The 13796-nt window shown below is 40.2% G+C and overlaps 1 protein-coding gene across 1 annotated transcript in view; it reads left to right on the top strand.

Annotated features, from left to right (window-relative positions):
* The window catches only part of LOC133621947 (uncharacterized), a 55020-nt gene extending 41530 nt beyond the window's left edge, over positions 1 to 13490 (top strand). Inside the window, exons 7-9 of the mRNA XM_061984423.2 lie at positions 1169 to 1995; positions 6662 to 6904; positions 12428 to 13490. Coding sequence (XP_061840407.1) covers positions 1169 to 1995; positions 6662 to 6904; positions 12428 to 12681 — 1324 coding nt within the window. The 3' untranslated portion in view covers positions 12682 to 13490. The remainder of the gene's footprint in view (positions 1 to 1168; positions 1996 to 6661; positions 6905 to 12427) is intronic.
* Positions 13491 to 13796: the final 306 nt, after the last annotated feature.

Genomic DNA, 13796 nt, shown 5'->3' with positions numbered 1-13796 from the left:
TGTGTCCGCAAACCGCACATCTCTAGTGTATATATATATATATATATATATATATATATATATATATATATATTAGAGATGCGCGGATAGGCAATTATTTCATCCGCAACCGCATCAGAAAGTCGTCAACCATCCGCCATCCACCCGATGTAACATTTGATCAGAACCGCACCCGCCCGCACCCGCCCGTTGTTATATATCTAATATAGACGATGCAAGGCATTAGTGAGGTTATAAAGCTTTTGCCTGTTAAAGAAAGGAGACTGATCCAATGCAGCACAGACATTCGCGTGCCATGCTGTCACGACCCAGACGCACACCAGTGCGCAATCATATGGGAGCCGCGCTGAGCGCACCTCCAAGCGCGTCTCGCTGCCGGCGACGGCCGGGTATGGGCCCGACGCTCCAGCGCCATCCATTTTCAGGGCTAGTTGATTCGGCAGGTGGGTTGTTACACACTCCTTAGCGGGTTCCGACTTCCATGGCCACCGTCCTGCTATCTATATCAACCAGGGTGAGCCCCACCCCTTTCGTGAGCGCACTGCGTGCGGAGTGACCCCTGTTACGCGCCCCCGGCAACAGGGGTGGCGGGCAGGTAAGCTGCGCGGGCGGAGCGCGCGGAGTGACCCCTGTTACGAGCCCCCGGCCGCGGGGGTGGCGGGCAGGTAAGCTGCTTACCTGCTGCGCGTGACGCCGGCCGCGGCGAAGGCGGACGAGGCGGGGTGTCGGTGCGGTGGGCGCGGTGGTGACCCTGGACGTGCGTCGGGCCCTTCTCGCGGATCGCCTCAGCTACGGCTCCCGGTGGGGCCCTCTCGAGGGAAGGGGCCTCGGTCCCGGACCCCGGCGAGGCGTCCCTTCTCCGCTCCGTAAAAGTGTCCATCTCTTTTTTTTTTTTTCTTCTGTTGTGGCATATGCTGCAGGTGCCTGCTCGTTTTTCGTATGTGGGTAACAACATTTAACTATGTATATATATTTCCCAATTGGTTTAACTGCCACCCGCCTGAATCTATTTAAAATCTAATTTTTTTTTATTTCAACCGCCCGACCTGACCCGCGGATAAAATCTAATTTTTTTTTATTTCAACCGCCCGACCCGCCTAGTGTATATATATATATATATATGTATATATATATATACTAAACTAATATACTGTATCTTTGTCTGCAGTTCCGGCCGTCACCAGATGCTGCCTCTCCTGTCGTCGTTATCTTCCCTGGTTCTGTACCTCCGACGGCTGCAGCACTCGGCCTTCCTGTCGCTGTCTCGCCAGCTGCAGTCCGCCGAGGCCTGGCGCCTCCTCTGCCACTCCAGCCTGGCGCTGCTCATCCTGTACAACCGACGGCGCGAGTGCGAAGTCTCCAAGCTGTCCATCACCGAGTACAGGGCCCGCGTCACCCCGCAGTGCCCCGTCCCCGTCCCGCCCGGCTCGCCTCCGGCGCTTACCCCGCTGGAGGCCTCTTTGTCTCCCTTCGAGCGGCTGGTGCTCCCCCACCTCCCGCGAGTGGGCGTGCAGGGCAAGCGCGGACGCATCCAGCCCCTCATCCTCCCGCCGCACTGCGAGCCCTGCCTGGAGCTCCTGCTGCAGACGCGGCAGGACGTGGGCGTGGACCCGGCCAACCAGTACGTCTTCGCCAGGCCGTACCACTCCCCCGCCACGCCCCTGCGAGGCACCGACCTCCTCCGCAGCTTGGCGCGCTCCAGCGGCACCCGCAATCCCAGAGCCCTCACCCAGACGAGGGTTCGACGCCAAGTCGCCATCTTGACCCAACTGCTGCTCCTGGGAGAGGGAGAGGATCCGGGCCAGCCGGAGGGCAGCGCGGTGGAGAGGCTGGAGCACTTCCTGGAACGGGAGTACCACGTGACGCAGAACTGTGCCGACATTGGCCAGGATCCAGGCCTGATGGGCAGCGTGGGCAGAGTGGTGCTGTGCGGCGAGAGAGACGGAGTCTTGTTCAGAGGGATGAGCCTGAACCACATCTGCTTGGAACTGGATGGTGAGATGGACACTTTTTGGGGTTCTTTACCTTTTAGACATTTTTACCACCACTCAAATATTAGTAATCTTACTCTTCATTTTAATCATATTCAAAAATGATACCTAACCTGCTTGTTAATCACAAAGATTAATACCAAGGTTTAGGTCAGACTGATTACAAAAATAAAAATACGAATCAAATATACTACATAAAAACTGAAAAATAAATGTACATACAATTAAAATAAATACATTCGTAATACATATGTTTATTTAACAAACTGTCAGTAACATTTAAGCTTTAATTCCCCACCAGGGGACTTTTGCCTTTGGTTCACAACAATTATGAGGGACAAGAACACATGTCTTTTTTTTTTTTTTATAAATTTTAAAGATGATAAAAAGTGCTTGGAAGATTTGGCTAAAGGTGGTCATCGTTGTAGCCTCCAAAACAACTTCAAAACGTTTTATATACACACTGAAAGTATATATATATAATGTAGTAACAGACACCTTCATAACAATATGTAATATGTGCAATATACACACTGCAAGTATATATATAATGTAGTAACAGACACCTTCATAACAATATGTAATATGTACAATATACACACTGCAAGTATATATATAATGTAGTAACAGACACCTTCATAACAATATGTAATATGTGCAATATACACACTGCAAGTATATATATAATGTAGTAACAGACACCTTCATAACAATATGTAATATGTGCAATATACACACTGCAAGTATATATATAATATAGTAACAGACACCTTCAAAACAATATGGAATATGTACAATATACACACTGCAAGTATATATATAATTTAGTAACAGACACCTTCAAAACAATATGGAATATGTACAATATACACACTGCAAGTATATATATAATGTAGTAACAGACACCTTCATAACAATATGTAATATGTACAATATACACACTGCAAGTATATATATAATGTAGTAACAGACACCTTCATAACAATATGTAATATGTGCAATATACACACTGCAAGTATATATATAATGTAGTAACAGACACCTTCAAAACAATATGGAATATGTACAATATACACACTGCAAGTATATATATAATGTAGTAACAGACACCTTCATAACAATATGTAATATGTACAATATACACACTGCAAGTATATATATATAATGTAGTAACAGACACCTTCATAACAATATGTAGTATGTGCAATATACACACTGCAAGTATATATATAATATAGTAACAGACACCTTCATAACAATATGTAATATGTACAATATACACACTGCAAGTATATATAATGTAGTAACAGACACCTTCATAACAATATGTAATATGTACAATATACACACTGCAAGTATATATATAAAATAGTAACAGACACTTGCAATCTGCAATCAGCACACCTGTCGGTGATGATCTTGCTGGACTTCTTAAGCCGGTGCAGACCTGTGTTCCGGGCCAGAACATACTGTTATGTTTGCTGGGGGAGTTGACGGCACAGAACCACAAGGGGGCCGTATAGCTCTATGTATTTTATTATATATATTCACTATATGTATAATAACAAACAATAACCTAAATTAATTAACACAGGAATGGTGTGTGACAAATCCCAAGGGGTGTATGGTGTGAGACTAAGTGTATGAATGATTAGCTGTTGAGTATTTCCTTAATTGTTGAGTGAGTAAGCAGACAAGTCCAAAGGGGCCAGGCAGAGGCAAGCGGGAGGTCCGTGGGGCTGAGAGGCGTCAAGAGGTCCGTGTGCAAAGTGGGGGTCGAGGATCGAGGGAGGCAGTCCAAAGTCCAAAGTGGAAGTCGAGGCGCACAGCTCGATCACGGAAGACACGTGAAGCACTGCGGGAAGACACAAGGGAGATCAGACACGGGAACTCGGGAAATCAGCGGCATGCGCATGCGCCGTAACACCTTCATAACAATATGTAATGTGTACAATATTTACCGTATTTTGTTCATTTTAATCCGCACAATGTTTTCCGTTTCCATAGCAGCGCACTTTCAAATTCTGGCAACAAATGTCTGTTCTTACTTCCGGAAACAAACGCGAATGTGTGTTGATTGTGTTCTAATCTCGGCAGACCTGGTAATATACAACTAAGACGACTAGTTTTGGACAAATTAGGATCACAACCTTATCTTTTTGAAGCTGAAAATCCGTACGTTGAACTATCCGTCCGTCCATTTTCTACCGCTTGTCATTTGTAACGCACTTTACATTTGTTAAAATCTCAAAGTTCTACAAAGAATTTAAAAAAAGGTAATTAAATAAAAAAGGTAAAAAATAAAAATAGAAAGTTAGAATATATAATAGAAAATTTAAATAGAAATAAAAACATGAAAAACACTAGATAAAACATAGAAACATAGATCAAATCAATCTCAATTGCTGTTTATTGCTGGTTTTGGAATTGGATTGCATTGGTATGGTATTGTTTTGTTGGATTGATTAATAATAATTTAAAAAAAATAAATAAATAAAATACAATTTAAAAAAAATGAAATAAAACATGCTACAAAGTATTAAAAAAGTAATTAAATAAAAAAGGTAAAAAATAAAAATAGAAAGTAAGAATATATAATAGATAATTAAAATAGAAACAAAAACATGAAAAACACTAGATAAACACTAGATAAAACATAGAAACAGATAAAATAGAAATAAAAACATGAAAGCACTGGATAAAACAGGCAAGCAGTGCACTACAAAACAAGAAGGCAGCGAAATGAGATAAAAGCTGTGCTAAAAAGGCTTCTAGAAGCGAGCACAAAGGAAGACTGAAACGCTGGAGCAGACGGAAGCTGAGACAGTGAGGTGAAAGTCACTTTGGCGCTCTAAATGTGGAATTTAAAGCCGATTTTAACATAAATGGAGTGCTTACCCGCATAAACCGGAAAAAACATCCCAGGCCAGCTGGACCAAACAGACACCTGTCCATGGAGTGAGTCCCTTTAATATTGATCATGATACACGCAGCACGTCTTGTGTGTTATTACAACTACAGTTGTGTACAAACAAAACATGAAATAATACTTTACACATACTGTAATGTGATTGTACATGTTTTTCACTCAGTACAGATTGGTGTCACATCACATCGTGTTGTAGCTACCTAGAACGAGACGTTTTTTACATGTTAGAAAGCAAAACTAATTACCTTCTTTTCTCATAATGATTGTGAACGATAGGCAAAATAAAAAATAATTAAAGCTGCAAGCAGCGTTGGTCGGGCCCGCGTATTTGGCAGGTACTAGTCATAAGTGTCCCAATACTTTTGTCCAGTTTTAGTAGTACGTTTCCCAATACTTTTGTCAAGTTGTAGTCCTAAGTGTCCCAATACATTTGTCCAGTGTAGGTGTCCCAATACTTTTTTCCAGTGGTAGTCCTAAGTGTCCCAATACTTTTGTCCGGTGGTAGTCATAAGTGTCCCAATACTTTTGTCTACCTTGTCTGCATTGTGTGGGCACGCTGGTGCTTCCTGCTTTTAAGCAGCCATCTTAAAAAAACAGCAGCGCAGCAGCATCAGCGCAATGGTTCTTTGAAGGGTCATAAAATCAAAACCGGAGCAGTTAGAAAAACGCTGTTCTGTACTTTTATACACAAGGGTTCAATCTCTCTCCTGTGTTAGTTTGAAGCCGAAACGACAAACGCGCTCAGAGGAGATAGTTTTTGAAGGAAGGTGACCGGTTTTTACAAAAAAATTTGTTTTGAAGGGGGAATAGCAAACTTCCTGTTGATTTTTGCTGGGGGTTGTCAATCTATGAAATGAAGGTCTAAGTGAGACCTACATAGAGGTTTTTGTTTCATGTCTCTCCGACCTTCCCAGTGGGAGTTACAGGCAGTTTTGTCATTTTTTTCTTCCGAGGAGCAGTTTTTTCAGCGTTTTATTCAAAAATTGCGCTAGAGCGCAATTTTGAGATTTGGGGTTAGGTTTTTTTATTAGATCGCAATTTTTGCCAGTCCTGATGTGTGTTCAGTTTTTTGAGTTTTGAAGCATGTTAAGGGGATCAAATTACAGCTCAAAGTGGCAAAAGTGACTGTTTTTAGTACTTTTTTGTCTTGAAGGGGGAATTGCCAACTTCCTGTTGATTTTAGCCCGAGAATGTACTATTATGAAATCTAGATCTGAGTCAGACCTACATAGAGGTTTTTGTTTCATGTCTCTCCGACCTTCCTAGTGGGAGTTACAGGCAGTCTAGTTTTTTTTTCCTAGGGCGCGCTAGAGCGCAATTTTGAGTTTTGGGGTTCGTTTTTTTTATTAAAAGACAATTTTCGCAGGTCCTGATGTGTGGGTTAAATATGGTGAGTTTTGAAGCATGTTAAGTGGGTCAAATTAGAGCTCAAAGAGGCGGCCGGTATAATAATAATAATAAAACCTTACAAATTCAATAGGTCCTTATGTCCCATTGCATAAGGACTCCCTTTGGGAGTCCTTATGCAATGGGCCATGCGGGCCCTAAAAAGTGCAGTTCCCCTTTAAGAAACTTCCCTGTGACTTCTTCTGTTTGATATTATCATTACGGCCCCAAGTGGTGGACAAGTGTATTACATTGGAGTACCGGCCCTATGGTTAAGAAACACTGGCTTGAGTGACGTGTTTGAACTCTACCAACGCCACGCTGCCTTTTGTTTCCTCTCATCAACCTTTCACAGTCATGTCAGGAAACTCTGCCGACTCGTATTCCGAGGGAGAGTCTGAAGGGGAGCAGAAGGAGAAGCCAGAGCCGCCCGCCCTCTCCCCCTCCCCCAAACCTGCGCCCACCCTGCTGTACGTCAGGAAGGGCAAGAACAATGGCCGAGTGGGACGACCCAAGAAGCTGAAGAACAGCCCGGCGCCTCCCCAGTCTGCCACGCCCACTCCTCCACCACTTCCTGTCAACCGAAGGAGGGGTTCAGGTGAGACAGTGCACAACGTCACAAGTGAGGGGGAGGGGGTAAAATTCCCCACAGTTAACAATACGTCTAATTCTTTAATTACCGAAAAGCCGTCATTTATTAATGCATTTTAGGCGACAGGAAGTCAGGCCATACTTGCCAACCTTGAGACCTCCGATTTCGGGAGGCGGGGGCGTGGTCGGGGGTGGGGCGTGGGCGTGGTTGGGGGCGTGGTTAAGATATATATCTATATATAAGAAATACTTGACTTTCAGTGAATTCTAGCTATATATATATATATATAAAATAAATACTTGAATTTCAGTGTTCATTTACAAACTACAACTCACAAACACTTTAGAGTTAGGCTCCACCATCAGAATGTGTACTTAAACTTATAAAGATCACATGGATATTATTCAGTGAGTTGATTCACCAAAACTAACCTGTTATACAGGAGGAAAAAGCACACAGGACGTTTCAATTGTTCACAGACTGGTCGCGCTCATCAGAATGACAAGACACTCCCGGTGTGCAGGTGATAGCATTCAATTGGGAAGAAACGCCCTACTGCCCCCTACTGACCAATGTGAATACTGATAAATGTGTAATGACAGCTCCAAAAACGAATTCAAACCACAAAATAAAAATAAATAAATCAACACAAAAATGTGACACATTATGGGTGGGTCACATATGCATGTACAGTAGATGGCAGTATTGTCCTGTTTAAAAGTGTCACAACATTGCTGTTTAGAGCAGACGAACTGCTTTACGGTAGACACTGTTGTTGTGTGTTGTCAACACGTCACTCAGGTCCGCCTGAATTTCGGGAGTTTTTCGGGAGAAAATTTGTCCCGGGAGGTTTTCGGGAGAGGCGCTGAATTTCGGGAGTCTCCCGGAAAATCCGGGAGGGTTGGCAAGTATGAGTCAGGCGCATGCGCACTAGCGTCGTTTGGCTTGATAATAACGGCGGACTAACTACACGGACTTTGCTCGGGAGATTTCCCCTCGGAGTAAACGGAGCCAAGCGCTTGGTTTAACGTCATTTTTCCTCGCTTCCCGGCGTGCGTTTAAGAGCGCACTGCTGTGTTTAGATGGAGACAGGTGTGGACAATATTGTCCCCACACTAAAAGTATACAGAAAACTATTTGATGTTGCTTTTATTTTCTCAATACAGCGTCCATCAGCTAGTAAACAGTCTTTACTTTGTTTACTGGGATGTTCACTCCTCCTTTATTTAACTGTATCAGTGTTCAAATAACATCTATATTATAGCTCAAATGTTTTGTCATCTCATCCAACTGAACACAGGCTGTGAAGATTGTGTATTCGATGTGAGAGGTGTCACTCTTTATTTTTGTTGGCCAAACTGTTGTACTGAACTACAAGGTGTTGTTGGAAAAGAACAAAGCTTGTTTATTAGACTTCATCTTCATTAGCCAAAATACTTTGTGTTTTATTTTGGTATCACAAAGTAAACACAATGTTGTTTTTTTACATTACTTGTGTTTTTTTCATGTCACAAAGGTTTTACTTCAAAAACATTCATGTGACACATCATTTTGCAAATGTTTTATTGTGTATAGTTAATTCCTCTATGACATATTTCTGCTCAAACTCTTAATGGATCTTTCCCGATACATCATCTACATGTACATATACATGTACATTACTTAAATACATAAATACATAAAAAAAATAAAAAAAACTCCATATATCAAAATGCAAAAATAAAGATAAAGGCATCATGAAATGACTAAAAGCAGACAAGTTTATATTAATAATAAATTAAAAAAATGTTTATATATTATATGTTATGTATATATGTATATATATTTATGTATATGTGTATATATATATATATATATATATATATATATATATATATATACACATATATATATATGTGTATATATTTATGTGTATATGATTTCTGATGGTTTGTGAGGGCATCAAAGGGACTTCTGTGTGGACAGTTGAGCTTGTTGTTGTTGTTTTAAGTTGGTAAATATATGTTTACTGTGATATGGAGGTTCCACTGTACTTTAAAAAAATGATGATCATTGTAGCAATACGGTTGTTAAAGTTAAGGATTTTGCTGATTTCTGATGGTTTGTGAGGGCACCAAAGGGACTTCTGTGTGGACAGTCGAGCTTGTTGTTGTTCTTTTAAGTTGGTAAATACAAGTTTACTGTGATATGGAGGTTCCACTGTACTTTTTAAAATGATGATTATTGTAGCAGTACGGTTGTTAAAGTTAAGGATTTTCCTGATTTCTGATGGTTTGTGAGGGCACCAAAGTGACTTCTGTGTGGACAGTTGAGCGTGTTGTTGTTGTTTTAAGTTGGTAAATATATGTTTACTGTGATATGGAGGTTCCACTGTACTTTAAAAAAATGATGATCATTGTAGCAATACGGTTGTTAAAGTTAAGGATTTTGCTGATTTCTGATGGTTTGTGAGGGCACCAAAGGGACTTCTGTGTCGACAGTCAAGCTTGTTGTTGTTCTTTTAAGTTGGTAAATAGATGTTTACTGTGATATGGAGGTTCCACTGTACTTTTAAAAAATGATGATCATTGTAGCAATACGGTTGTTAAAGTTAAGGATTTTGCTGATTTCTGATGGTTTGTGAGGGCACCAAAGGGACTTCTGTGTCGACAGTCGAGCTTGTTGTTGTTCTTTTAAGTTGGTAAATACAAGTTTATGTTGATATGGAGGTTCCACTGTACTTTTTAAAATGATGATTATTGTAGCAGTACGGTTGTTAAAGTTAAGGATTTTTCCTGATTTCTGATGGTTTGTGAGGGCACCAAAGGGACTTCTGTGTGGACAGTTGAGCTTGTTGTTGTTCTTTTAAGTTGGTAAATAGATGTTTACTGTGATATGGAGGTTCCACTGTACTTTTTAAAATGATGATTATTGTAGCAATACGGTTGTTAAAGTTAAGGATTTTCCTGATTTCTGATGGTTTTTGAGGGCACCAAAGGGACTTCTGTGTGGACAGTCGAGCTTGTTGTTGTTCTTTTAAGTTGGTAAATATATGTTTACTGTGATATGGAGGTTCCACTGTACTTTAAAAAAATGATGATCATTGTAGCATTACGGTTGTTAAAGTTAAGGATTTTCCTGATTTCTGATGGTTTGTGAGGGCACCAAAGGGACTTCTGTGTGGACAGTTGAGCTTGTTGTTGTTCTTTTAAGTTGGTAAATACAAGTTTATGTTGATATGGAGGTTCCACTGTACTTTTTAAAATGATGATTATTGTAGCAGTACGGTTGTTAAAGTTAAGGATTTTCCTGATTTCTGATGGTTTGTGAGGGCACCAAAGGGACTTCTGTGTGGACAGTCAAGATTGTTGTTGTTCTTTTAAGTTGGTAAATACAAGTTTACTGTGATATGGAGGTTCCACTGTACTTTTTAAAATGATGATTATTGTAGCAGTACGGTTGTTAAAGTTAAGGATTTTTCCTGATTTCTGATGGTTTGTGAGGGCACCAAAGGGACTTCTGTGTGGACAGTCGAGCTTGTTGTTGTTCTTTTAAGTTGGTAAATAGATGTTTACTGTGATATGGAGGTTCCACTGTACTTTTTAAAATGATGATGATTGTAGCAGTACGGTTGTTAAAGTTAAGGATTTTCCTGATTTCTGATGGTTTGTGAGGGCACCAAAGGGACTTCTGTGTGGACAGTTGAGCTTGTTGTTGTTGTTTTAAGTTGGTAAATATATGTTTACTGTGATATGGAGGTTCCACTGTACTTTAAAAAAATGATGATCATTGTAGCATTACGGTTGTTAAAGTTAAGGATTTTGCTGATTTCTGATGGTTTGTGAGGGCACCAAAGGGACTTCTGTGTCGACAGTCGAGCTTGTTGTTGTTCTTTTAAGTTGGTAAATACAAGTTTACTGTGATATGGAGGTTCCACTGTACTTTTTAAAATGATGATTATTGTAGCAATACGGTTGTTAAAGTTAAGGATTTTCCTGATTTCTGATGGTTTGTGAGGGCACCAAAGGGACTTCTGTGTGGACAGTTGAGCGTGTTGTTGTCTTTTAAGTTGGTACATACAAGTTTACTGTGATATGGAGGTTCCACTGTACTTTTTAAAATGATGATTATTGTAGCAATACGGTTGTTAAAGTTAAGGATTTTCCTGATTTCTGATGGTTTGTGAGGGCATCAAAGGGACTTCTGTGTGGACAGTTGAGCTTGTTGTTGTTGTTTTAAGTTGGTAAATATATGTTTACTGTGATATGGAGGTTCCACTGTACTTTTTTAAAATGATGATTATTGTAGCAGTACGGTTGTTAAAGTTAAGGATTTTCCTGATTTCTGATGGTTTGTGAGGGCACCAAAGGGACTTCTATGTGGACAGTTGAGCTTGTTGTTGTTCTTTTAAGTTGGTAAATAGATGTTTACTGTGATATGGAGGTTCCACTGTACTTTTTAAAATGATGATTATTGTAGCAATACGCTTTTTAAAGTTAAGGATTTTCCTGATTTCTGATGGTTTGTGAGGGCACCAAAGGGACTTATATGTGGACAGTCGAGCTTGTTGTTGTCTTTTAAGTTGGTAAATACAAGTTTACTGTGATATGGAGGTTCCACTGTACTTTTTAAAATGATGATTATTGTAGCAGTACGGTTGTTAAAGTTAAGGATTTTCCTGATTTCTGATGGTTTGTGAGGGCACCAAAGTGACTTCTGTGTGGACAGTTGAGCGTGTTGTTGTTTTTTTAAGTTGGTAAATATATGTTAACTGTGATATGGAGGTTCCACTGTACTTTAAAAAAATTATGATCCTTGTAGCAATACGGTTGTTAAAGTTAAGGATTTTCCTGATTTCTGATGGTTTCTGAGGGCACCAAAGGGACTTCTGTGTGGACAGTCGAGCTTGTTGTTGTTCTTTTAAGTTGGTAAATACAAGTTTACTGTGATATGGAGGTTCCACTGTACTTTTTAAAATGATTATTATTGTAGCAGTACGGTTGTTAAAGTTAAGGATTTTCCTGATTTCTGATGGTTTGTGAGGGCACCAAAGGGACATCTATGTGGACAACTGAGCTTGTTGTTGTTGTTTTAAGTTGGTAAATATTTGTTTACTGTGATATGGAGGTTCCACTGTACTTTTAAAAAATGATGATCATTGTAGCATTACGGTTGTTAAAGTTAAGGATTTTCCTGATTTCTGATGGTTTGTGAGGGCACCAAAGGGACTTCTGTGTGGACAGTCGAGCTTGTTGTTGTCTTTTAAGTTGGTAAATACAAGTTTACTGTAATATGGAGGTTCCACTGTACTTTTTAAAATGATGATTATTGTAGCAGTACGGTTGTTAAAGTTAAGGATTTTCCTGATTTCTGATGGTTTGTGAGGGCACCAAAGGTCGAGCTTGTTGTTGTTGTTTAAAGTTGATAAATCGATGTTTATTGTGATATGATTTGTGCTATCGGCCAACACTCCAGGTATCAGAAGTGAAAAAGTGGTATGGGAACTCCCCGACATGAATGTGTGTACCTCATCTCTGCCCCTCCTCTCAGGTAAGCGCGGCGTGCTGAAGCGTCCGTGGTCGGAGGCGGAGCGAGCGGCGGTGGAGGAGCACCTGACCCGGAACATCAACGAGCTGCGCGTGCCCGCCAAGGCGGACTGCGAGCGCTGCCTGCAGCAGTGCCCCCTGCTGGTCAGCAACCAGCGCGACTGGCGGGCCATCAAGTTCTACTGCCACAACCGCATCCAGCTGCTGAAGAAGAACCAGCGGCGCGACAGCGAGCTGCAGCCCCTCGCCGTGTGCTGAGGGCGGAGCCTCGCGCTCTGATGAACGGTACTAAATGTCACTTTGTCGTGATGGCTTCTTAGTAGATGTCTAAAGTCTAAGATTGTGTTCAAGTCCCAAGACCTTTCAACAACAGACCACCAAAAAATACAGCTTTGTATTTTTTTGGTGGTCTGAGTTTATAGCATTCAGCGTGCGCCATGTTGTATATGGACCATGTTTTAAACCACACAGTGTTGTACCAACATTAAGAAGTAGCTTTAGTACTAGAGACGTTGCAAAGACTACTTTCACTTTCCTTCCGTCGACCAGTTCTTCTATTCAGCCACTGGACCTCCATTTTAGGGGAACTGCACTTTATTTTGGAGTCATTCGCAACCCTCAAGTAAGACATGTTGCTTCTTTTTTTTCATGCATTCTAACTCGTAAATAAACTCTAGCAAAAGGCAGCTAACAATAGAGCTAACGGTGGTCGTTCTGTTGCACCTATAGAGCGCTCTAAGAAACATCCAAGTATATATGTAGTAATTACATATGTCATGCAGTAACATTCATAATAACATGTATTATATACATGATGTAAGTACATATGTCATGTAGTAACATTCATAATAACATGTAATATATACATGATGTAAGTATATATGTCATGTAGCAACATTCATAATAACATGTAGTATAGTATATATGTAGTATCTAGTAACATTCATAATAACATGTAATATATACATGATGTAAGTATATATGTCATGTAGTAACATTCATAATAACATGTAATATATACATGATGTAAGTAATAACATGTAATATAGTATATATGTAGTATCTAGTAACATTCATAATAACATGTAATATATACATGATGTAAGTATATATGTCATGTAGTAACATTCATAATAACATGTAATATATACACGATGTAAGTATATATGTTATGTAGTAACATTCATAATAACATGTAATATATACACGATGTAAGTATATATGTCATGTAGTAACATTCATAATAACATGTTATATATACATGATGTAAGTATATATGTCATGTAGTAACATTCATAATAACATGTAATATATACATGATGTAAGTATATATGTCATGTAGTAACATTCATAATAACATGTAATATTTACAT

The sequence above is a fragment of the Nerophis lumbriciformis genome, linkage group LG25 (genome assembly GCF_033978685.3).
Source record: "Nerophis lumbriciformis linkage group LG25, RoL_Nlum_v2.1, whole genome shotgun sequence".
Classification (NCBI taxonomy): domain Eukaryota; kingdom Metazoa; phylum Chordata; class Actinopteri; order Syngnathiformes; family Syngnathidae; genus Nerophis; species Nerophis lumbriciformis.
The sequence above is the reverse complement of the archived record's forward strand: the minus strand, read 5'-3'. Positions and strand labels throughout refer to the sequence as shown.